Raw genomic sequence first — 26,257 nt, forward strand, 5'->3', positions numbered from 1 at the left:
GTCCTGAGAAAACAACAGGAAGTGGTTATATAATTTGGCATTTCTTGATTCTTGCAACTTTAAAGTACTGATTTTTTGGTATGGAATTTCCTGGTGTTTCTTTTTAAAATGAAAAAGGGTAAGACAATAGCTGATAAAGCTGTGATAGCTGATAAAGCTGCAGCTTCCTTGGGGCTTTTCTAAATAATTTTTGCACTACTTGAACCATAATGGTTTAGAAACTGGTACGGGTAAAGTGGTACAAGTGGCCACTGCTATACAGGTATAATGGTGCTTATACAAATATTGCTTATTCCTATAAATGTATGCATATTTCTAAATAGCTGTCATCAGTGCACAAGTGGGAAAGGGAAAGAGCAAAAGAGTAAAGATTAAACTTTCACAGTAGTGATCACTGATCACAAGAATCATGGTAGGGGACCACTGTGACAGCTGATGTCCATTTGTAAGTCTAAAAAGGCTTTGCAACAAAATAATTTTTTATTTCTATTTTTCTCCAAAACCTCAGGCTGTAGCCACAGACACACATTTGTGCGCGCACACATGAACAGTTTGATTACCAGTAAGCAAAACTGCTGAATGATCATGAGTGCTAACCTGGCGACCTTGTGCATTTTTTTCTGAAATCAGTAATGTTCCAAACATCTCTTTTACTTCTTCCTTCAGCAAAACATGGTGTTTTTTCAAGAACAAAATGTGTTTGCACAAACGTTCCCATAACATGGCAAAATCCAATGGCACATCAGGCCTGGAAAACAGACATACATGCAGTAAATATGACAGACATAGGGTGTCAATAAAATGTAAAATCAGCCCACACTATTCATATCTTTTTGTTTAGTGCAGCATAATCAATGAGATATTAACTACTTTTTAAAAACTCAATTTGTAATATCCTCATGGAGAGTGGAAAATAACATTTCTGTGTCTACAGACTTTGTCCCTTTACACTTGACAAATCCTTGCCCTCCCTGTCTTACAAATTTAGATGAAATGAATATAACTCCTTTTATTCTGATTACCTCTTCCTTCGTGCACTAACATTAGTGCTCACATAATCAATGATGTTGCCATAGTTTGAGTACATTTAATAATACACTACATAGAACTATCAGAGATTATTAAAACTAAAGTATAGTTGTCAATGTGCATGACTGATGCTTTATGGAGCTTGTTCACTTACGTAAGGCTGCAGGGACTAGAACCTGAGTCTGCAGAGCTTGGGATGGTTGATTTTCCCACAGTGCCTCTGGGAGGCTATGCTGAGCCACAGCCAGGGTGCACTGTGGAGAATAGGTGCTGCAGGAAGTACAGCCCAAGGGACCCAGCATGACAGTATCCTGCAGCCCTCTGGTTGGCCAGCAACCCTATTTAACTCTGGAAGGTGCCCCAAGAAGTTTGCTGGTCAACACCACAGATTTGGGGCCTGGCGCAACTCCAGACCTCATCTGGTCTCCTGATCAATGGTCTCTGATCCCAGCCTGACCCTGACTCTAGCTTAGTACTACCTATGATCCCCGGTCACTACCTCCAGCCTGACTCTGACCCTGATTCCTGCCTACCAGTTCCAGCCTGGTACATATAAGAACATAAGAACGGCCACACTGGGTCAGACCAAAGGTCCATCTAGCCCAGTATCCTGTCTTCCAACAGTGGCCGATGCCAGGTTCCCTAGAGGGAATGAACAAACAGGTAATCATCAAGTGATCCATCCTCTGTCACCCATTCCCAGCTTCTGGCAAACAGAGGCTAGGGACACCATCCCTGCCCATCCTGCCTAATAGCCATTGATGGACCTGTCCTCCATGAACTTATCTAGTTCTTTTTTGAACCCTGTTATAGTCTTGGTCTTCACAACATCCTCTGGCAAGGAGTTCCACAGGTTGACTGTGCGTTGTGTGAAAAAATACTTCCTTTTGTTTGTTTTAAACCTGCTGCCTATTAATTTCATTTGGTGACCTCTAGTTCTTGTGTTATGAGGAAGAGTAAATAACACTTCCTTATTTACTTTCTTCACACCAGTCATGATTTTATAGACCTCTATCATATCCCCCCTTAGTCATCTCTTTTCCAAGGTGAAAAGTCCCACCCTTATTAATACTACAACCAGGGGCGGCTCTAGAAATTACACCGCACCAAGCAGGGCGGCGCACTGCGCCGCCCTTCCCCAGTCCCGCAGCCAGGGCAGAAGTGTCTGCGGCGGGTGCGCTGGTCCCGGCTCCGGTGGAGCATCCGCAGGCACGCCTGCGGGAGCTCCGTCTGAGCCACGGGACCAGCACACCCGCCGCAGTCATGCCTGCGGGAGCTCAAGCGGAGCCGCGGGAAGAGGGGACCCTCCGCAGTCATGCCTGCGGCAGGTCCGCTCCTCCCGGGGCTCCGGTGGACCTCCCGCAGGCATGACTGCGGAAGGTCCACCGGAGCCAAATGCCGCCCTGCTGGGACAATGCCGCCCCACGCGCCTGCATGGCGCGCTGGGGTCTGGAGCCGGCCCTGACTACAACCTCTGGTCTCCCGTCTCCGACCCTGGCCTGACTTTGACCCCAACTCTTGCTTCCTAATACCAGCTCTAATGATTCCTCTGACCCCCGCCCACCAACTACCATCCCTGATGTGCGGACCCCTACCCAGCTGTGATTGCTAGGCCACACCACCTATGCCCTGGTCCCTTACATCTTACTTGGTAATTTGCAAAATTCAGTGTTCCATAATAGACCTTCCAGTCATTACTATGAATTAGCAACATTCTACTGCACTGATACACACTTTACAATATTCCTAGTCACATGGTATACTGGATTAAGTGTGGTGCTGGGAGCCAGGAGGTTTTGAGTTCTATTTCCCTTCTGCAACTAACTGGCCCTAATAATACTTTGCTTGCCCTACTAAGCAGCCTGATAAGTAACACCTCTTTCTCCAGCAGCTTTTACAAAATCCACACTTACAGGGATTTTTGAGCAAAAGTGGCTTTTCCATTTTTCACAACAATCCATATATTGAAAAATATTCCCTACTACATCTGGTAAAAAAAAATTATTTAAAAAAAATTGCTCCAATTCCAAAGACATTTCACAAATTCAAGAAGAGGCAAGTTTCATTTAATGCTATAGGTGTATTTCCTTGAGAAACAGCTTCGGAAATCCTGCAACGATACATCAGAGCTCAGAGATGTATCTGTCTCCAAAGGACAACTAAATCCTGTGAAATGAATGGTACTTCACTGCTAATAAGTGCCCTGATCCTGCAAACACAAGCATTCCTGTAACTTTACTCATGTTATAGATTAGGGCATAAACGTTAAGAGTAAGGCATGGGGAGGGAGTTCTGTTTTCATTACTGTGCCAGCAAATGATCTCACTAATGAAACCTTCCCCTGCCTTGTGGCATGTGCATGAAAAGGAAACATTCTAGACTTCTACAATAGTATATACAAAATAATTAACCATTAAGGGTTCACAGTTACAATAAAAATCAGGGAATGCAAAAGCTAAAGATTTCCTCCAGCAATGTTAACTCAGTCACATGGCATATAGAGTTGATTTTATACTATATATTTAAATACTAAAAACAAATAATAATTTAATTAATATTTAATTATGTTAAGCAATTTAATTAATATTTTTTATTTCTGTTGTCCTTGCTACAGACCAGTAAAAGCATCGTGACAGAGTTAAATTTCTCTTGGGAAGTTACATTTTTTTTTATTTGAACTGTCCATCCTTTAAGGTCCATTCCTATAAAGTTCCATTTTAATTTCAATTTAGTTATCCCAGCCTCTGCATTAAAGGAACCAGGGATAGGCATTAAATCCCAACCCACAACTGGGGAGGAGAGGACAAAGACTGGCCAATCAGGGATGCAATGGAGGACCATGAATTTCAAATTTGGAATACAAAGCCTGAGTATCTGTGAAACACGATCACACATTCAAATAAACTCTATTGGGGATGGGGGTGAAGGGGCATGAGTGAGAGGAGAAAAATGAATAAGGGACTTGAAGCTGGTCAAAAATATAAATTTAGGGGGAGGGCTAGCTCAGTGGTTTGAGCATTGGCCTGCTAACCCCAGGGTTGTGAGTGCAGTCCTTGAGGGGGCCACTTAGGGATCTGGGGCAAAATTCAGGGCCACCCGGGGGCAAGTGGAGCAATTTGCCCCAGGCCCCACAGGGGCCCCCACAAGAGTTTTTTGGGGCCCCTGGAGCGGGGTCCTTCACTCACTCCAGGGGCCCCGGAAAACTCTTGCGGGGCTTGGGCCCCTGGAGCTTCTTCGGTGGCAATTCGGCAGCGGGGGCCCCTTCCGCTCCGGGCCGGAAGGACCCCCCCGCCGCCGAATTACAACCGAAGCGGGGGGCCCCCGCCACCAAAGACCCCAGGCCCCCTGAATCCTCTGGGGGCCCTGGCAAAATTAGTACTTGGTCCTGCTAGTGAAGGCAGGGGGCTGGACTTGATGACCTTTCAGGGTCCCTTCCAGTTCTAGGAGATTGGTATATCTCCATATAAGAAGATGTTAAACAGACCAACTGCTATTCCCTTCATCTGTTTATTTAAGTGCATGCATCCTGCGCAGCACACAGGGGCAGTGAGTCTACCTGAAAGTACACACTTGTAAATGTGCATACTCAGCACAAAGTTTTAATATGATCATAACTTTGTTAAATTTCAAACCATTTTTTACAAATCCAGCAAAGACACTATTCACCATTGAGGGCTACGTCCAATTAAGTTTCAAATTTCAGTCAATTTTAATTGTCTAGTCTAATAAAGAAGTGTTTTGTTGTTTTTTTAAAAGTGAAACTAGTATTATTTCCTCTATTTAACTCAAATTATGATTGATAGAATTTTCCTCACAGTTTCCAAACTAATTCAGCTTGAAGCCAAGAGCAAACATAAATAGTTTCATCCCAAAAATGTGTTTTTATTAAAAACTGGCATAAACATATGAAAACAGAAGTTTATAACTGAAACAGTTTGCACCATTTAATTCTAACTTTCACTGCAAAGTGAATGATTATAATAATGCACCATGTTTTCTGGGACACAAATAAATGTCTCTATGCTCGCCATGTGTTTCAAAACCTGGGCTCTCAACAGAATTACCAGATTATGTATGTGTATGTATCTTGCTTTTTAGAAAGATACTTTGTATAGTATTTCAGATACAGCATATAAACCAGACACTGAGCACTCTGTTAGAAGTAGCTGCGTTTCCCTCCTCTTCTCCTCCCCAGAAAGATGCATCTTCTGCATCTTTGTAAGAACCCTTATTTACTCCTCAAATTTATATCCCACATCCTCGTGGTTCCATATTGCAATCACTCGCCTTTCAAACTATAAAGGACAAGTATATGAAATCCCTTTGAAGTTTAATACTATTCCTCAATCAGCAAAAGGAGTCGCTGTTGAGAAATTCAATAAACTCGCAGCCCAGGCTGCAATACACTGGGAATCCAGTGCAAGTCTTCTCCCTGACAGTGCAGAGTCTATGATGACGAGGCAAACCGAAGAGCAGCTTTCTGCTGTTGAAAGTCAGTTCACCTACCTTTCTAGGTTAGGGAAGTGTATCATGTAATTGACATATTTTGATGGTACATTTTGAAGTTGACCAGTGGATTTTAGCCACGTCTCTCGTTGATGCAAATGGCAGGCAGAGCTAAATCTATATAATGTCTCATTTAAAACGAGAAAAAAACTTTACACTTTACATGTAAAAAGCAAATAGGTGCACAACCTTTTAGTGAGAAGAGCTCAACTGAAGTGATTTTAAAAACTGACTAGTAAAAAAAATTGGCATAATCTGCTAATTTAGAATGCTTGAATCACATGGCTGATATTGAAGTGTGTGTAGATCACCTCTTGGAATTCTGAAATTTTAATGTCACTCAGGATTTGACCTATATTCTGCTTTCTTTTCGTGAAACATTCAGAAACAAATTCAGACAAAGAGTAAGAACATTAATTGTATGATTGCATTAGTTTTGTGACTATGATACCTGACTTGCTTTTCATCTGTAGATCTACCTCTGCCATTAAGTGTTTTCTCAGGTAAGAGGCATCCATTCAATGTGTTCTGCAACAATCCCTGAAGCTGATGAAGGACAACTGCTTCACATGCCTCAAGGTCTTCCTCTTTCAAATTGCCAGTTTGATTACAAAAGCTATAAAATAAAACAGGTGCTGCATGAAATGTTTATTTAAGCCCAGACAGACAGCTAAAATAGGTTTGGATATAGAATCTGCAATAATTCTCATGGTTTATGGAATAATAATCAGTAATATAATCTAGACATAAAAATGCAGCCATGACAATCTCTCTTGACAAAGACATAAAATAGAGCGATGTAGTTAGAAAAAGATTTTTTTTTAAAAACCCAGGGATCAAATCCAACTTTTTAACTCCTTAATGCCCTTTGGCTGTGGATATTACACCTGAAAAATAATTATTCCCATGACAAGAAACACCACATGAATATTCCAGGTGAGCTAAACCAACCTATCAACCAATCTTTAAAAAGGTAAAGTTTTATATTGTTGATTATATCAAGATTAGTTCTTGCAATAACTTTTGTCACCTGACAGTTTTGTGAATCCTGGATGCAATAAAATATACCCACCAGCTGTTTTTTTGGAGATAAAAGACTGGATGCAAACTATTAAGATTGAAACAACACGAATTTCAATACCCTCTGTTGCAGTGGGACCATGCAAACACTTACATGTGTGCTTAACTTTATGCATATGAGTAGTGCCACTGAAGTCAATGGGCCTATTCACATTCATAAAGTTAAAAATGTGCATAAGTGTTAGCAGGACTGGGGCCTCGACATCAACAGTAGTTAAACTGATAAATTAAACAGTAATAAGTCATAGGACCAGACAATATGACTCAACAGTGCTGAAGGACCTAAAATATGAAATTGAAGAACTACTAATTCTGCTACGTAACCTATTGCTTAAATCAATGGTTCTCAACCAGGGGTACACATCCCCTGGGGGTACACAAAGGTCTTCCAGGAGGTACATCAAGTCATTTAGATGTTTGTCTAGTTTTACATTAGGCTACATAAAAAGCACTAGCAAAGTCAGTACAAACTAAAATTGCATATAGATAATGACCTGTTTATACTGTTCTATATACTATACACTGAAATGTAAGTACAATATTTATTTTCCAAATGATTTATTTTATAATTCTTTGGTAAAAATGAGAGTCAGCCATTTTTCAATAATAGCATGCTGCGACACTTGTATTTTTGTGTCTGATTTTGTAAGCAAGTTGTTTTTAAAGTGAGGTGAAACTTGGGGTATGTGAGACAGATCAGGCTCCTGAAAGGGGTACAGTACTCTGGAAAGGTTGAGAACCGCTAGCTTAAATCAGCCTCTGTACCAGCTGATTGGCAGATTGCTAATGTAACATTAATTTTAAAAAAGGCTCCAGAGGTGATCCTGGTAATTACAGGCTGGTAAGCCTAACTTCAGTACCAGGCAATGAGGTTGAACCTACAGTAAAGAACAGAATTATCAGACACATAGATGAACACAATATGTTGAGGAAGAGTCAATACGGCTTTTGCAAAGGGAAATCATGTCTCACCAATTTATTAGAATTCTTTGAGGGGGTCAACAAGTGTGTGGACAAAGGTGATCCAGTGGATATAGTATACTTCAGAAAGCCTTTCACAAGGTCTCTCACCAAAGACTCTTAAGCAAAGTAAGCAGTCATGGGATAAGAGGAAAGGTCCTCTCATGGATCAGTAACTGGTTACAGGATAGGAAACAAAGGATAGGAATAAATGGTCAGTTTTTACAGTGGAGACAGGTAAATAGCAGGGTCCCGCAGCGATCTGTACTGGAACCAGTGCTGTTCAACATATTCATAAATGATCTAGGAAAAAGGGTAAGCTGTTAGATGGCAAAGTTTGCAGGCAATTCAAAATTATTCAAGATGGTTAAGTCCAAGGCTGACTGCGAAGAGTTACAAAGAGATCTCACAAAACTAGGTGACTGGGCAACAAAATGGCAGAAGAAATTCAATGTGGATAAATAGGAAGTAATGCACATTGGAAAACATAATCCCAACTATATATACAAAATGACAGGGTCTAAATTAGCTGTAACCACTCAAGAATCTTGTGGATAGTTCTCTGAAAACATCCACTCAATGTGCAGTGGCAGTCAAAAAAGCTAACAGCGTTAAGAACCACTAGGAAACAGATGAACAATAAGACAGAAAATATCATAACACCACTATATAAATCTACGGTACACCCACACGTTGAAAGGCATGCAGTTCTGATTGCCCCCTCTCAAAAAAAGCTACATTAGAATTGGAAAAACTACAAATAAGGGCAACAAAACTAATTACGGGTATGGAACAGCTTCCATATGAGGAGACATTAAGAAGACTGGGACTGTTCAGCTTGGAAAAGAGATGACTGTGGGGGCGGGATCTGATAGAGGTCTATAAAATCATGAATGGTATGGAGAAAATGAATAAATATGTTTTATTTACCACTTCGCATAACATAAGAACAAGGAGTTGTCCAATGAAATTAACAAGGCAACAGGTTTAAAACAAACAAAAGGAAGTATTTCTTCACACAACGCACAGTCAGCCTGTTCCCAGGGGATGTTGTGATGGCCTAAAAGTATAACTAAGTTAAAAAAAGAATTAGATAAATTCATGGAGGACGGGTCCACCAATGGCTATTAGCCAAGATGATCAGGGACGCAACCCCATGTTCTGAGTGTCCCTAAACCTCTGACTGCCAGAAGCAGGGACTGGATGACCGGGGATGCATCACTCAATTGCCTTGTTCTGTTCATTACCTTTGAAGACCTGGCACTGGCCACTGTCAGAAGACAAGAGGACACTGAGCTAGATGGATCATTGGTCTGACTCAGTATCGTCACTCTTATGTTCTTAAATATAGTTATAAGTATACGGATTACTAGAGTTGCCACAGTGAAGGTAAATACCATGTTGACGCAGGAAACTATTTCTAATTATACCCATTGTTCGAGCAAATAATTTTAACTTGTTTTGGAAACCTTCCTTATGACTCCCTAAAATAAACAGATTTTTTTTATGGCAGCATTTAATTAAAGATGCCAATCTTTAATAAATACAATAAAGACCTTTCACTCCCAATGCCTGCTTTTGTAGACATAGTGAAGTGCCAAACGATGTGTTTCATAGCTGCAGACAGGCACAGGACAATATCATACCACTATTTACATACATTCTTCATTACTGTTTGGCTTTTGGTGCATTTTCTGCTGCCAACCTAGAAAGAAGAATGAGGTATCATCACTTTTTACACTAATCCCAGCACTAATGGCCATTTCCAAGGGCTAGAGTAACCTTCTGAACATTTAGGCTGAGTAGAGCCCTTATTTATTAAAATTATTTGGTGGGCCGGGATTCCTAAAGTCATATTTCAGCTTTTTGCTGACATCAGAAGTGTCTTTTTTTGTTAACTACTGTAGATGTCGGATTGGAGGAGGTCTTTCTCTCTCTGCTCCTTTTCACCAACAGAATGAAGACCACAGACCACCAGCTTATATCTCAAAGATCACTGAACAGCTGCCAGGGGCAACAGCTTCCAGTCACCAGAGCCAAATTCAAAGCTAATAGCCAACAAACAATTTAAAGAAAATTTTGTTTATAGATGTTACAGCTAGGGACACTAAAGCAAGAGGCCAATACAAATGAGATGGGACTGGGGAAGAGGAAATACTATCCATTTCTAATTTCTACTTTTTAATTTAGAGTTCTGTTGGTGTAGAACAAATGAAAGTTGCACCAACCTTATTAGCTTCTTCATTTCTGCCGAATTTATGGTTTCACTTTGGTATAAAGCCACGCATTCAGGTGCTGCTTCCGCCACCAAATCTTCTATGAACTGGAGTAAATGGGAGAATCCTTCAAATGACAAACAATCCCTGAAGACAGATAACAAACAATGTTTTAAAGCTTTTAAAACTGCATTCTACTGAGCACAAGTCAAATATATGTATACATTTAGACAGAATTTGCCTTTGAGCAAATTCTAAAATATATTGATTTGTATCCTTATTTTAATCTTTCACTCACACTAAGAGGTTTACAAAAAAGTTAAAAGTCTTGACAAAAAAGACAGAACTCAGGCAGACTCCCAAAATAAAGTAAATGAATATGGTAAGAGGAAAAACAGATATGAAAGAGAATACTGCATAAACAGTTTTTTAGAAAAGTGCTAAATCTACATTTATATTGCTAGTGAAACTGAGAATTACCTTTCAGCAAAAACAATATGCTGTAGCTCTGTAGAAAAAGAAAAAAAAAATCTTGAACTCCACCAATTCTTTTACATTTCTGCCAGTTGTCTCGGTACACTTTGGACGCCATGTTTCAATAGCACCAATGTGTGTTTTATTTTGAATTAGGGTGAATGCATGTCCCTGTTTTCAGGGGCTGCCTTTGTGTTCCTGCCAACTTCATAGAAATAAGTGCTTTGCTCTAGTTTTTAGAGACCGCTGTAGACTTGGCCACATAAGGAATAAAAATCCATAATTATAACCCAGAATCAAAATCTATAATCCATAATCCTTTTATGCCTATACAGCACTTCTCATCCACAGATGACAGAGAGCTTCACAAGGACTTCAATGGCTACCAAGGTCAGTGACATTGGCAACAAGATGGCTGGACACATTTGCACTTCCTGATATATGTTGTCATCCTGACCTTCCCTCCATCTGCAAGAAACCTCAAGCCAACGATCCTCCACATGTAAAGGCAGATCAATAAGCAGAGAAACAAACATGTATGAGCAGGAAAAATATAAAACAAGGACTTAGGGTGAGGGGAAAAAGTAATAAAGGGGTAGGAGAGGGTTAAACACTGTTTTCCCCCATTAACTGCAAAATGTCCTAGCCCTTTGAGAAAGAGTGGCAGAGATGGAGGAGGAGTTACTATCTCTTTCAAACACACACTACTGGGATGTTTGGCAAAATAAAGTATCAGAAAAGGAGTTTTACAGCCATGGGATGTGATTTTCAATTTACCACTCACTTCAATGGGATCAGAGCTAGGCCAACGCCAAGAGCTTTTGGAAATCTTACTCGCGGTGTTTAAAAAATATTCACCTCTTACTGACTTTTGGGAAGTTTTCTTAACTTTTTTCAGCTCACTTCATCTCCAAAATGGCTTGTCCTACAAACGCCAAATTTGTTTATTGCCCTTGATGTGGAGAGGTGCCTTTTGGTGTTTATTTCAAATGGGGGAGTAGATGAACATGGGTCAGGACTAGCAAAGATACATAGTATTAAGCACTTGTGAGGGAGGGTAATATATCCCACTCACCAACACAATAACTTTGACAAATTAATCCTTCCTTTCCTCCAAACCAAAACCACAGCCTAATCCTTAACGAGGGACTATTTCCATGTCAAATTTCACCTTTCACAACTTTCTCGAATCACAGTCAAAAACACATCAGAATTTTTTTTTAATAGGGCTAAAGTGTATTTTTTCCACACCCTTTTACTCAAAAATGGCTGAAAGGAATGGACTTAGCTTATCCGTTTACATACATACACACAGAAGCACACCCTCTTTGAAAAGTGAAGCAGCACACAACATTTCAGCCCCAAAAGTGAGTATTTCAGAAAGCTATGAGTGCCTCTGCAAAGGGGTTAAAATAGAAAATGCACTGCAACTTTAAGAGAGGCCTGCTAAGTTTTTTTACAGAATGGGGTTGTGCCCTCCTTTGCTTCTTTACGACGTGTAAGAAAAGGCCAGAAAGGCTGAGATTAAAGAGATATTTTCTCTTCTTGCATGTGTTTTTGGTTGGTTGTTTTTTACTCTAGGAATATTTGGAATGTAAACTCTGGTCTTCCCTGATTTAACTGGAGGAACCCAGGGATCACGATCCGTAATTGAGTTGCCAGAATGTGTCAAAGGGGCACGTGGGAGGCCTCACGGTGACCCCGCAGTGGTGACTCTCTGGTCCAAACGGCTAGCTGGACTCGGCTCTCCACTCCAGATGTTGCGACATGGTGCACGGGGTTGTAGCACCACTCAGGTTTGGTTCAACTGCATTGCTGTCATGAAGATGGGGGTCCTGCCAGGCCAAATCTGAGTGAATGCCGCTCTGACCCCATGCACCAGGTCGCAATGTCCGGAGCAGACCGCCAAGCTCAACCAGGCCTGTGGTATAGGACCCATTGCTCCGGTATGCACAGTATACTTATTTAGTACCTATTAGGTTAACGTATGTATTATAGATCATGGTAAAAAATATTTAGTGAGCCAGGTGTTTTTTGCACGAAAGCTATTTATTGGGTTGCAGCAGGCCACCAATGTCTACCAATGGGTCCTAAGTCCAAAAAGGTTGAGAACTACTGCACCAGAAGGCTCAGAACATGTATTTTGTGACCTCATGTTCTTTATCTGAAGATGTGAGAGCGCTGAATGTAAAGGCATCTCTTCTCCAGAACATTTATGGATGTTGAAGTTACATAGCTGTTCACAAAGTATTTAACTCTCTTTCACTCTTTGCTCATCTTTCACTCTCTTGACTTTTGTGATGTAAATAAATACTTTACTTGTTATTCAACCAGTCTGCCAGTTAGAACCTGAACCTTTAACAGGAAAAAAATATGTACATTACATATATGATCATCTGATCATATATATACACACATACATACATACACACACACGTCTTTTTAAAAACCATTCATAATGAAAAAAAGAGCACAAGCCCTCTATTTCCTTTGCAGGTTGCCTTTAGCTGTAGCGGGTTCTACTGGCATGTGCTATAATGAAACTGCCTGTGAAGTTGACTCCCAAACACAAAAAAATTCTTGGCTTTCTTTAAACTCTGATCATCTTTCCCTGTTACCAAATGAACTTTATACGTATGAGTCTATAGTATCTACGTGTTAATTTTTTTTTAAATGTTAAAAAAATGAATCTGTTTTTCATACAAAGTGGTTACAAAAGTGTTATTTGTACTTTCTATGAGACCAGGGGTTCTCAATCTTTTTCTTTCTAAGGCCCCCGCAACATGCTATAAAAAACTCCATGGCCCACCTGTGCCATAATAACTGGTTTTTGGTGTATAAAAGCCCAGGCTGGCATTAGGGGGTAGCAAGCAGGGCAATTGCATGGGGACCCTGCAAACCTACATTGCTCAGGCTTCGGCTTCAACGCCTGGTGGTGGGGCTCAGGTTCCCCAGGCTTCTGCCTTATGTGGGGGGACTTTGGCTTTCTGTCCTGGGCTCCAGCGACTAACACTGGCCCTGCTTAGCAGACCCCCTGAAACCTGCTCACAGCCCTCCAGGGGGCCCCGGACCCCTGGTTGAGAACCACTTTACTAGACTATTTTCTCCCAAAGGAAAGTAATACAACAGTTTCAGTTTTTAAACATCCCTTGCACAGAACATATGATGCTCATATATATTAAAACCAGAGACAGGCCTGAATTGAAACTTCAGATCTGAGTGCTGCTGGAACAATGGGACAGGGGGCTTTCAAAATCCAGATCTCAACTTTGCAGCTTGGGCCAATCTATAGTGAAAACATGTTCCTGTAAATACTAATGGAAATTCTTTAAATGATATATGTACAAACTCCACAGCAATATACATACATTCCTGTCCTATGTATGGGACACATCTTGCAACTACATGCAACAACAAATATATAGTAATAATCTGCAATAGCATTTAAACTATCCAAAGTCAATTAGATCCTGAGATAATTTCTTAAAATTACTGACACATTGAGCAATTTAATTCCTTTACCTCCACCAACAGAATAAATTTAGTGACCACCTACAGGTCCAAAAACATAACTGGGACCTACCAGGGATTTGATGAAGCTACACCTCTATAATGATGCAAATTAAGATTTAAACATTGTAACAATGCAGCATTGCTAATCCTTTTACAGAGGTGTAAATAGCCATTCAGATTTTGATTTCAGACGGCCTCCTTTGTTAAGGAGTTTCAACAGAAGAACTCCACGAAGCAACAACACAGCTGGGCTACAAGCTCTAAGAAGTGTGGTAGCCAAATCAAGGTTTTTATAATATATAACTGTTTATTACGTTTCATTTTGCAGTGATGGTTATAGTCCCTCATATATAAAGCTGCAATATGTTCTCACTAAACTTTGCTAAGCTTTGCTTGTTCTGAAAAATACTAAAGCCCTGTCTTCCACTACAAAGAAAAAATAAATTTAAACAGCTGTGCATGCAGTTTTTGGACTTGTAATACATACAACAATACCAGAGATCACATATGTAGTTAAACAGTACTTTTTCTTTTACTAAAATCTTACAAAACCTGTATGTTAGTGGCTAGCTCATTTCTTATTGTTTTACTCCCTCTGGGTGGTCTTTCCAGGGTGCCACTTGAAGGGACTACAATAACAAAAAGAAGGGGAAGGAAGGGACACCAACATAAAGAGAAACAAAATGTATGACAATCTGCAGCAGGCTATGGATCAGAGGTCAGCAAACAAGGGATCCTTCTCTTTTACAGGTTGCTTCCTGGAAACAGTCTGATTAAGCTGACAGCTTGAATTATGTGTTACATTTTGTAATGCACAATCCATCTGTGCTAAGTCCTCTTCAATGCAGCTGAAGCAGCGCTGGCAAAAGCTCCGTCTCCCCTCGCCCCCCCCCAACATAGGCCTTAAAATAGTCATCATCTTTCTATGCACTAATTCTCTGGGGTTTTCTGTTTTGGGTTTGGTTTTTTAGCCCTTTAAATAGAGGACTGGATAGCTCTGAGGAATGAGGAAAAAAAAAAAAGATATGGAGCTTTTTGCTTCTAGTTCACTGGTTCAAATCTGTTACAAATCAGAAGAGAACAGCCGTTGTTATATGATAACTGTTCAGTACTTTATGTGAAATGAATTACAGGTCTAAGTACCACTCACAGTAAACAAGGTGACATCACCAAAACTACAACCAAAATTAGCAAAATCTAGAGCACTTGATGGCAGGCTCAGCAGAGAGGCCAAGAAATAAGTAGTCTGTTCTTTGCACCTGTTCATCTCTCCTATTTGGTTCCCACAATATAGGTTGAATTTACGGTGGAATATTTTAAACATGTGTGCACTGTCACACTCTGGCAGATAAAGAGAGAAACTCATTCATCAATCTGTCCTATGAATTAAGCTCACTACTTCTTATATTTTATTAATTTTAACAACTTGAACATCAAAATTCTCTCATTCATCTGTTTAGGAAAGTAATGAATATAAGTCTGCTTCCTTAAACTAGATTAGAAGCTTTTAAAAAAAACCTTTTATCATAGCAACATCACTCACGTATTTCCACAGGTAACAGCTTGTCAGTATATCCAAGATAAAAATCACACTTTAAGCAGTTTGTAACTGCGTTGTAATAACTCACAGTAAGCTAAAATGTGACATTAAAAGACTCATTTGGAAAAAACCGACTTTTTACAAAATATATTTGCACAATGAACAAAAATTGAAAATTTAACTGAGGATGCTCCACTGTTCTCCACTAAGTTGGATGCAGATGTCACCTGAAAACCAGTGACTTGCTGATGTGCAGTGAAGATTTTTGTTTTGTTTTTAATTCAGTGAAACAGCGGCCTCAAAATAGTCTGTCTCTGTGATTTCCTTTCCACACACCCTCTTACTACTTTTAACCAATAGTAACTCAAAATATACTCATGAACCCAGAGGTAAGGTGATAAATGGTAGAGGCGGCACTGCTGTCACAATACCATGCTTAAGAATTAACGAAGATACAAAGAGACTGACGGCCCAAACTATAACCATTTCAGTTCAATACCCAATCATAAAATTTTGCTCAATAACAACCTAATTTCTTCAAATACAACCTGTGCACTAGTGTTTTTTGTTTGTTTGTTTGTTTGTTTTAATAACTATATGGAAAGTTTGACTAGTTTACAACAAAATATTTGGAGGGTAGACGAACAGTAATAAATGTCACATCTTCAGACCACATTTCAAAAAGAGGTTATATTTTTATAGAGGCTATTTGTATCACAAACTCATTTATTAATCACTTTAAAACTTTGTGAAAAATCTCTTTCCATTTGAGAGTTACTCTGAAAAATATCAAAACATTAAAGTCTGAATTTGAGTGACTAATAGGGCAGTGGGGTCTAAATACTTACTACTTGCAAAATTAACTATGAAGAAACTACCTGTCTCTCCATACGCTCTTTCTCAGATGCAAATATTTTGTATTCTATCTGTATTTTAAATTTTCAAAAACAAAAGCAAAATAAAATCTGTATAATTCCTGTAGAAATGGATCAACTGTGATCACATTTTTTGACCTTGAAAAACTAAGACTTGATAGTTTGAGGCCATCACCCACTTTCAGCTTTGAGTCAAATTCTAGCGATAACGAGAACAATGAAATCTTTCCTATAATTTATCCAGGCTTAAGAACAACATGCAATATTTTCCATCAGTTTATATCAGCAGCTGAAAGTGACTAAAATCTATAGGGACAGGACAAAAGGTTACATTCCCACTGGTCAACTCAGACTTTTCTAGCAAAATCAACCACTCTATACAACTTTCTTATCAAGTGCTAAGATTAACAGGTGTTAAACAAAAGGAAAACTCTATAAAAGCTATTTAGATGTAAATTAGATGTTTCTGTAGTAAGCAATAGTCCAACACATGGTTTGAAAAACTGAAATGATAACGTTGCAAAAATGTATTTTAATGGATATTTGTGTTTTTCTGCTTTTTTGTCATCTATTAAAATATGAACCATTACTGAAATCATTCTCTAATAAGACTATATGTGCATATACATCGCTACCTCGTATAACACCACCCAATATAACACGAATTTGGATATAACGCGGTAAAGCAGTGCTCCGGGGGGGCCGGGCTGCGCACTCCAGTGGATCAAAGCAAGTTCAATATAAAACGATTTCACCTATAATGCGGTAAGATTTTTTGGCTCCCAAGGACAGTGTTATATCAAGGTAGAGGTGTATTAAAAAAAGCAGAGATATGTTAAACATGTTAAAAAGACAAATGACCCAATAGATAAATGACCAGTGAGGAGAATGGTTTAAAAAACTCTATAAGCCTCATTCATTCTTGTTGGATAACAAATGCTATTTTTCTTGGCTATATATAGTCTTCTCCCCAACCTAATATAACAGGTTTTATTTCTGTACTAGCTCACATGCCTCTAATCACCACCTGAATATGTTTAACCACATCAGTCCTAAACATTTTGCGTGTGAATTGTTCAAGGATGAAGGAGGGGAAAAAATCAGACAGGTAGCACCACCTGGAAGACAAGTGGAGACGTCAGGTGGGCAGTAGAAACAGAGGAATGTATGTATTTATGAGGGGGGCTTTTCCTGATCATGGCCACTGGGAGGCTGTTGGGATCCAGAACAGTAAGGAGGCTGAGCAGTAGGGGGAGCAGCATTGAGTGAGAGGAGGAAGCGAGGAAGAATACTGGGAAGCTGGCAAGGCACGTAAATGGCAGGCAGCCACTGGAGAAGAGTGGGTACAATCAAGCAGGCAACAGGGAGAACCTTTGCAGCTAGGGACTAGGAGGAGCAAAAAGAAGGAAAGCCAGCAAGTGGAAAAGCAAGGAAAAGGAGAGACTATGTGGGCAGGAAACCTTGCAACAGGAGCCAGGGAGACTAGCAGCAGTGAAGGCACATCCAGATGAAGTAGGAGGTGGGAAAGAGCTGGGAGGAGAGTGTGGAAGGGCCATCCCTACAGGAATGCAGCTGAAGAGGCAAGCAGAATGGAAGAGCTGCACAACAAGCTGGTCAGGAGCTCAGAGAGACAAAGCTTTATGAGATCAAAGGTTCACAGTGCAGAAGGAGTGATATTCTTATTGGTTTACACCAAGTGCTCCATCAGGGTGAAGCGAGTAAACCACAAGATACGATACAAGAGACAACAGATTCAGGCGACCTGGATTCACCTCCCGGCTCTGGCACAGGTTTCCTTTTTGACCTTGGGCAAGTCCTTTAATATACCTTGTGCCCCAGTCTCCCGCCCCGCCACGTAAAATGGTGATCATGCTTCCCTACCTCACACGGGTGTGTTGTGAGGATAAAAGCCATTAATGATTGAAAGACACATTGATACTACAATCATGGGGGCCATAAAAAGTATCTAAATAGAATTACACAGAGAACAAACAATGCATTTCTACGATGTAGTTGCACACCTCTCAGGTGTTGCTTTAAGTTGTTAGGTTGAATACCCAGGGAGTTTAACCACCTGAAAATTTCAAATTACCATGAAATGTACTGTTTAGTGAGTTACTTCTATTATCCAACTGAACTGATATACTAAAAAAAGAAAAACAGTATGACATCTGCATTTAATGGAAATTATAGAAACAGGCATCTCAAATTGTTTGAGGAGTTCCGAAGTTAATTAATCATTAAATTAAATGTCTGCGTGTAGGAGCAAAGTTGCATATTCATATAGATATTTTACAGTAATACAGATTGTCAACAGGACAATCTCCAAAAAAATGTCCTAACTAAATAATCACAGTGAGAAAATATTTAATGGCTTACTCTATTGTTGCTGAATTAGCCGAAGAGTCTTCATCTGTCGTATGGCGGTTTACTGTTTGCAAAGAAAAATGTTCTTTGGTGGATAGGGTTTCTTTTTCTTGTTCCGAGTTCATTGATTTTAAGGCCATCTTGCAATCCATATCTCCTAGGCTCCGCTGTAGTTCAACTGTGTTTATTATCTGATCCTCTTCACTCACAGAAACTGTAAGGTCACTGCTGCTATCTAAACTTTCATCTTCCAGCTCTAGTGTGTTTTCAGCGGGCAACAGACCATCTGTGCGTTGGGCTAGACCTGGAATAAAAATATGACAAATATTGCCAACATGGTAATAGGAGCATGACAAAAAATATACATTGCGCTGTGTTACAATGAGACCCAGACAAGTACATTTGATATATTCTCCTATTCCACAAGAAATATGTAATTCATACAGTCTAAAACCTCTGCCCCTTCTGCACATTTTTCCAGGGTTCTCCAAATATCCGTTTTCCATTCCTTTATTCCTTTCATCAACATTCTTGCCTAACGGGGATGGATACAGCAGGGCCGGCTTTAGGACATGCAGGGCCTGATTCGAAAGAGCGGCTGCCAAAATGCCGCCTTTGGCGGCAGCTCAATCGGTTGCCGCTGTTTCCGGCAGCACTTCGGCAGAGGGTCCTTCCTCAGCAGCAGTTGTATTCCGGGGCCTTACTTTGCGGGGCCCCCTCTTCTGGACGCTGCGGGGCCCTCTTAGGCGCGGGCCCCGCTTCATGGGAATCAGCCTAAAGCCGGCCCTGGGATGCAGCTTTCTCTGGAATCCATCAATGTGGCACTGGAGTCATTCTCAGGGTTCTCGAAGAACATCATGAACCTCTCTCTCAATGGATGTAGCACTTGTTCTGCAATGCTCAAAACTCCTCCTGACTTGGAAATGAGGAACTAAGTTTGAGTCTTGTACTTAGATTCCTCCCCTTAAGTAATATGTCAAATTATTATTATACGAGGGACTTGCATGCTACATTATAGCACCCAGAAATTTCCCCGTGACATACTCCTAACCCTGCAGGTACTCTCCCTACATGCTGCCCCTGCTCTCCTTTTTGGAGAAACTCCCTTGTGACCTGGGTTCAACCTACTGAAACCCTCTCTGAAGCTGCTATGCTTCTCTTTCTTTAGGGACTACCCCAATAGGAATACTCCTAATGGACTGGCCCCGCTTCTTAACCAACCACAGGAATATTCCATGGCCTGCCAGGCAGTAGAGACTTCCCAAAGCCCTTAGACTGTTTCCTTCTGGTCAGTCTCATGTGTTCATGCAATTGCATGAATGGGCACATATTTCAACATTTTGCCAAGAAGCTGTTAGTCAGTTAGTGCTGCATAAATCCACAAAAATGATCATTTCCTTAATATCTTTCAACTCCCTAGCTTGTCCACCTACTACCTAACCTCCTTCTTCATATCTGTGTATTATTCTATGCTTTCCTCACAAGGGGAGTTCAGTGGATCCCCTATGCCTCCTCTGGGCTGCAAGTGAAGGGATCCTCCACAATTTAAAACAGCAACAAGGATTAAGACAGCCTCCTCCAGCAAACTGCCTCTGACATAATGGGGCAGAATGGCCTGAAAAACAGTCTGGGGGGGGGCAGAAGTGTGTTTGAAGAGGAGGCAGCTGTTGTCTGGGGCTTCTAATCCATGCAGGAGCAGAGCTCTCTGCCTGTTGGCTTGGAAGTTGAGCATGGCAGCTGATTCCCCTTGCTGCTCAGCAGAAGGAGGTTGCATTAATCTTCTAAGATACAAATAAAAATAGGCACTACTAACATTTTCACTTTCTGGTGCATTTTTAGAATTTCATGAAAATGTATCAAACAGTTCTGTAATCAATTAACATTGCCATGAAACTCTCAAGTTCCCACAACATTCACTGCAGTATCAGTTATTTCTAAATTACCCAGTGTTCACAGGGTCTTGCATGTGCTGAAAAACAGAACATCTTCTCCCTTCCATACGCTGAGCTTCATTTTGATTTGAATTACGGTAGATTTCAGAAAAATAGTATTTGATACAAATAATGACAAGATCTTATATTCTATTTTCTTTTTCCAGCATTCAGGATATGAATAAATGTAAGAGAGAAGCTATTACTTTTATTTATTTCATGCATATTACGCTACCATTTCTGAACAATAGAAAAGTACTCAAAGGAAAAACAGCTTCAAGTAACAATGCACTGCATAAACACCTGCAGCTTAAAGCCTAGCTTGCATTCAGTTGTGGTACACACAGCAGAGCCAAACTTCTTAATCACTTCCCTGTAATTCGGAGCATGAAAGATCAACCTTTTATGAGAACTAGAACAAGAAATTCAAACCTGGACTACTTTAACCTTAGAACTCTGTAATGTAGGTTTGATATCAAAAAGACTTAGAAGCTCTCCCCTTTCGCTCAGGGGAAATCTGAAGTGGTCACTGATCATTCTGATTTTGAATCAAACTTATAGTTTTCCTTAAGGTAAAAGTATTACATTCCGAAATTAAAAGTGTTTTTCCAATTATGACACTGAGCACCTTAAGATTTCTTTGGGGAGCAAAGGAGAGAGAACAGACATCCTGCCAAATCTGCTATGCAAAGTCCTAAGGCTCATATAAGCCAGGTTGGTGGTGTCTTGTTAGACCTCAAAATAATGACAGTCTTTCATTAACTGGAGAAGTGGCAAATATATCAAAGTGACAGTAGAGACAATGAAAAGCAAACAGAGTCCTGAAAGCAAGAGAAATGGAAAAACCACAAAAAAGGCAACAACAGGATGCCAAAGAAGAGAACAAGAAGTATACAGGGTAACATGATAAGACTGCCAGCTTTTGTCCAAAAAAATTGTGATCATTACATTGAGAGGCAGTAGCCCTTCCATCATTAAGGTTGCCAGTAATTTCCATTATAAAGCTCCATTTTAGCAATCCTTATATGGCTTAGAAAATTGGGTTAACCTGAAAATTGCCATATTTACTGGAAAGGCAGAGGAGAATATTTCTGCAAGCTCTTAAGAGCAGTATGATCAATTTTCTTGAGTTACTCATCGCTACCACTTGAGCTAAAAATAATAACTCCATTAGCAGATAATAGTGGGTTGTTATCATTTGTGCACCAAGCCACTAGAGGGTGCTAAGACACAGTTTCCCAGTAGGTAGTTTTCTAGATAGTAGCACAAAACTGGGAATCGTGGTTCCTGGGTTCTGTTCTCGGCTTTGGGGCAGGGGGAAGTATGGTTCTTCCACTAGGCCAAAGGATATTTTGATTGTGGGAAACAGCGTGTGTGAATGATATGCCTATGAAGCATGGTTCTCAGCGGGGCATGGGACATTCAGAGAATAATGAGTAAGCATGTAATGAATTCATCTACATGTACAAATAGTCATTCCTAAATTTTATAACAAATCTTGTCTACACACAAAAGCTGTACTGCTTTAACTATGCCGATACAGTTAAAGTGGATCGATCCCCCTAGTGAGAACGTAGTTATATGGTATAAAGGTGTCTTATAGCAATACATCTTATTCCCCTTCCAGTATGGTAGAACTATATTGGTATGCAGGGTTTGTGCCAGTATAACAACATTAGTAAAAAGAAGAAAAATCACATGTATAACGGCCATATTGGTGTGCAGACCAGGCCTTAGTCAAATCTGGATGGATTTTCACAGTGATAGCAAATAGCATCTCTCTGCTCTCAGGACAAATTCCCTGGCAAATTTCAAGTTTCTCTTCCAAACACCTAAGGCACTAGATACATATATTTTTAATTATCTGAAAATATTGTACCATTGGCAAACCTACCTATTTTTCAGTAGCTTTATTCTCAGAAATAGATTAACTATTCTGCACAAACTTTCTGAACAAAATCAACCTGAGGCAGAGACTAAGCATGTTTTCCCAAGTAAGTAAAACAAATAACATTAGACTGGTTAACAGAAAGATCTGATACTACAGTACCTTAGAAAAAATTGTGGACATAGCAATAAAAACACCTTGCCGCCCTTGTGAAAGGCAGTAAAAGAAGGATTATCAATGAGGTCTTAGATCTCAGAGACTTTCCTACTAGCTAAAGTTATGGTCAATAGAAAGATCACCTTCAAAAAAAAAATATGGGAGAGAAAAATCACTTGGTGGTTCAACGAAAGCACCCAAAGGCCTAGTGAGAACCATATTCCATAGTCACATCCCTTGTTAATCTGTGGGTACCAGTGTATCAATAGGCCTGACTTCCAACACTTGACCCACACTGAAAAAAAAAGAGGACTAGGATTGGAAAAAATAAAAATATCAGTTCTTTGGAGAGATCTAGCAGATCTGGATATTCCAGATGATGTGCCCATGCCAGGCCTGTCAGGTTAAACTGTGATTTGCCCTACCAAAAGAAAAGCATGTGTCAGCAAACTGGATCCCCATCTATTCTAAAGCAAATCCTTACATGTTTGGTATTGAGGCTGGTCACAGAGAAAAGCCTACTTGGATTAGCTAATTTGGCCAGGATCAAGTTCCTCACAGAGTTCTTAATGGTCCTTTGTGTGGTTGGTACTACTGTGAATCACGTCTTTGGTCACACAAATCAGATGCACCACTAATGGGGACACTGTTCCAAATGCACCATTCTCACAGACAACCATTGTAAGAGGGGAAACAGAGATCCCTTGCTACCCCAAAACCAAGACAAAGTCCAAGGAAACACACTTCTGTGCTGGGATCAAAGAAAGGGCACAAAAAGGGAGTCCTCTTAACTCCTCCACAGCTAAGCAGCTTGGCGTGAAACAGCTGCAGAACTGTTCTCTTGCCAGGGCCAGTAGTAGCAGTTGGGACCTCTGCATGCTCCGTGTGGAAAGTTTAGGCCTTTGGAGCTGCAAAGTGGCAGATTCGTTGGCTCAGCTTCAGCACTTCCCCAGCACTGCAGCTCACAGACACACAGCAGAGGAGGACTCTACAGTAGCGTCTAGCGATGCCAACCAAAAATCAGGGCCCCACTGTGGTAAGCAGCAAGAAAGAGTCAGAGACAGTCCCTGCACCACACAGACCGACAAGACACAAAGGGAGAAAGGGGAAGTGACTTGCCAAAGTCACACAGCCAGTCAGTGGTAGAGCCAGGAACAGAATCCATGTCTCTTGACAATCGGGGAGGTCCCTGTCCACTAGGCCACACTGCCTGCTCCAGAGCACACAACAGCTGCAGACTCCTCTTGAACTGCCCTCCACAGCCTGTTAAACCAAGCCTTAGCCATTCCCTTCCATTTGTGGAGGCACTCAGACCCTGTGGTGATGAGTGTATTCTGAAAACCTGGATCAATGGGGGAAGACAGCACTTTGCCCACAGCAAGGCTATCATACAAACACTATCGTCATACCTGGGAAATTGTCTCTTGGCTGTTCGCTTCCAGAAACAAGTTGTTCAGGAGCAGACGCCAATCGGATTGGCTGTTTAGATCTTTCTTTATTTGCTGCAAAATGCTCCTTTGTCACTATTTCTTCTACTGAGCTGCTACAACAGTCACTCTTTAAACCAGTGATTCTGTTCTCTGGACTTAATCTTTCATGTAACAGGGAGCTGAGTTGAGCAGATTTTTTGCTTTCTAATAAATTATTATTGTCATTATGCGGGTTGCTTTGTATCTCTAAGCAATGAGTTCTTCCATTCTCAGATGATACACTGGATGTGACTGGCATTTTCTCACCCATCTGGAGAGATGTCTTCCCATCTATTTTGTCAGACTTATTTAAGCACCGTATATCACTATTCGTTTGTACTACATAGCTGTCTGTCATATTACTGCTCTGTGCTGCCTGTCTGCATGAATATGGGTCAGAAACTGAAAAGCTCTTTGTGGGCTGGGAAGATTTCTGCTGTGTACTGAAATCTTCAATGCTTGAGATGGCTGACATTTGGCGGCCCATAAAGATTGTTGCTGGATGATACAATCCTCTTGACGTGGCTGTCCTGGTGTTAATTCCTGCCTGTCTTGCAACCAGCAGCATCTGAAAAATAGCGGTTGAGATGGCTTAAGAATGAATTTCATGTAATAAATGGCATTTCTTAAAGAGTCTGTGTTAGTCTTTGAGGAGCAAATGTTCTATATAATTTAAATATTTTTCTATCGTATTATGCTAGTCCACATATAAAACATTCTCTTTGTCCATTTATTTTATAAAACTAAAATCAGATTGAATGACCCAATTCCTGCAAGATATTAAGGGCCTTGTACCAGGTACTAAGTACCATCCACTTCCAGGGAAGCCAAAAGGAGATTAAGTCTGTCAGGACTTCACAGGAGGCAAACAACACCTTGCAGGATCCAGACCAAAGGTAGCTACGCCAAGAGAGAAATATTGGCAAACAAATATGAAGCCTATATTTAGAAAAAATGGACAATGCTAATGTTGCCATTAGATTTGTTAACTGCTGAACTACAAGAACAAGAAAGCAGCTTTAACTGCTGTTAAGTCTTCATGGCATTTCACTTAATGTACAGTATTTTGCATGGAAGGGTAAGAACATTCTGTCAAATGGCATATTAAACAAAGCTGAAGTCAATTATAGTAGTTTAACATTCTGGGCAATCATTTATTCTCTGTAGTTTTACATACAGAAAGCCCATGAATTGGAAGCCCAACTGCCCAATTTCACTTTTTGTAAAAAAGAGTGTTTATGAAAGGTTCTGGAGTGATAGCTAGAAACTGAAGTCTGCTATCCAGAAAGCAAGTACTCCATACACAGCTGTGATAAAAATTCTCCATATTCTCTTTCCAACTCGCCTGAATCTTCGTCTGGAGGATCTACCTTCAGTTTGGTGATTGCAGGAGAGAAGTTAGTCATGTACTCTTCATAACAGCAAAATCACAGCAATGAAAGGTAGAGTGCAAACTATTTTTGAAGTGTTTCTTTCACAAAGAAATGGCTACTTTATATATATATATAGAGAGAGAGAGAGTGTTGCTTTTATACAAAAGTTAAAATTCACTGAAATGTAACTGTGATTCACAAAAGCAGCAAATGTTAAGGCATAAGCCAAATGCTAACTACCTGGGGCTAAGAAGAAGTTTACCATCACACCACTGGGCCACCTTTTTCTGATTCTGAAAGATCTTTTGACCTGACTGAATGAGAAGGATGCAGATACCACCCCCACTCCTACAGCCGAACCCTACACAACATATTGGACGTACGTTTTAAGATTCCCGATATTCCATCCTTTCCGTAACATTATTTTATTCTCTCTCACACCTATACTTCTTTGGACTTCTGTCTAATCAACTTTTAAATTAGCCAAGCTCCATATCATCATTATGATCCGCACAAAAGGCTAAAGCAGTGTAAGCAACCTTACCCTGGAATGAAGAAGGACCAAACCCAAACTGGGGAATTGAGCTGGGTACAGATGTTAAAGCACAGCTGCTGAAGACTGACCTGACTATGCGCTCTAGCTTGCTTGCACCACATCAACAAAGCAAGCATTAGGGACAGAAGTCTTTTTTCTTTCATTGCTGCCCTTTTCTCCTTCTTGTATGTTTGTCTCAATAGGAGGAACAACAACAGTTGTGCCAAAAATCCACCAGTGAATCAATTCTTTCTGCTCACTACAAAAGACTTCTGGTGGCCGCATAAATTTCAAGTACTTTAAAGTTTGTTTTGGTTTTCTGTGTGTGCTTAATAAATGTAACGG

General features: G+C 40.3%; 1 protein-coding gene across 3 annotated transcripts in view; it reads right to left on the reverse strand.

Annotated features, from left to right (window-relative positions):
• KIZ (kizuna centrosomal protein) overlaps positions 1-26,257 on the reverse strand; it is a 93,712-nt gene that overhangs the window by 36,718 nt on the left and 30,737 nt on the right. For all 3 annotated transcript variants that reach the window (XR_005595751.1, XM_039528778.1, XM_039528777.1), the window contains 5 exons: positions 23,945-24,572; positions 18,573-18,864; positions 9,804-9,938; positions 5,987-6,151; positions 598-748 (listed from right to left, as the gene is read on the reverse strand). Coding sequence is in view for 2 of the 3 variants with exons in the window: in XM_039528778.1 (XP_039384712.1) it covers positions 598-748; positions 5,987-6,151; positions 9,804-9,938; positions 18,573-18,864; positions 23,945-24,572 (1,371 nt within the window). In the remaining variant the exon portion in view is untranslated. The remainder of the gene's footprint in view (positions 1-597; positions 749-5,986; positions 6,152-9,803; positions 9,939-18,572; positions 18,865-23,944; positions 24,573-26,257) is intronic.

Source organism: Mauremys reevesii, linkage group 3, assembly GCF_016161935.1.
Source record: "Mauremys reevesii isolate NIE-2019 linkage group 3, ASM1616193v1, whole genome shotgun sequence".
In the NCBI taxonomy this organism is placed as follows: domain Eukaryota; kingdom Metazoa; phylum Chordata; order Testudines; family Geoemydidae; genus Mauremys; species Mauremys reevesii.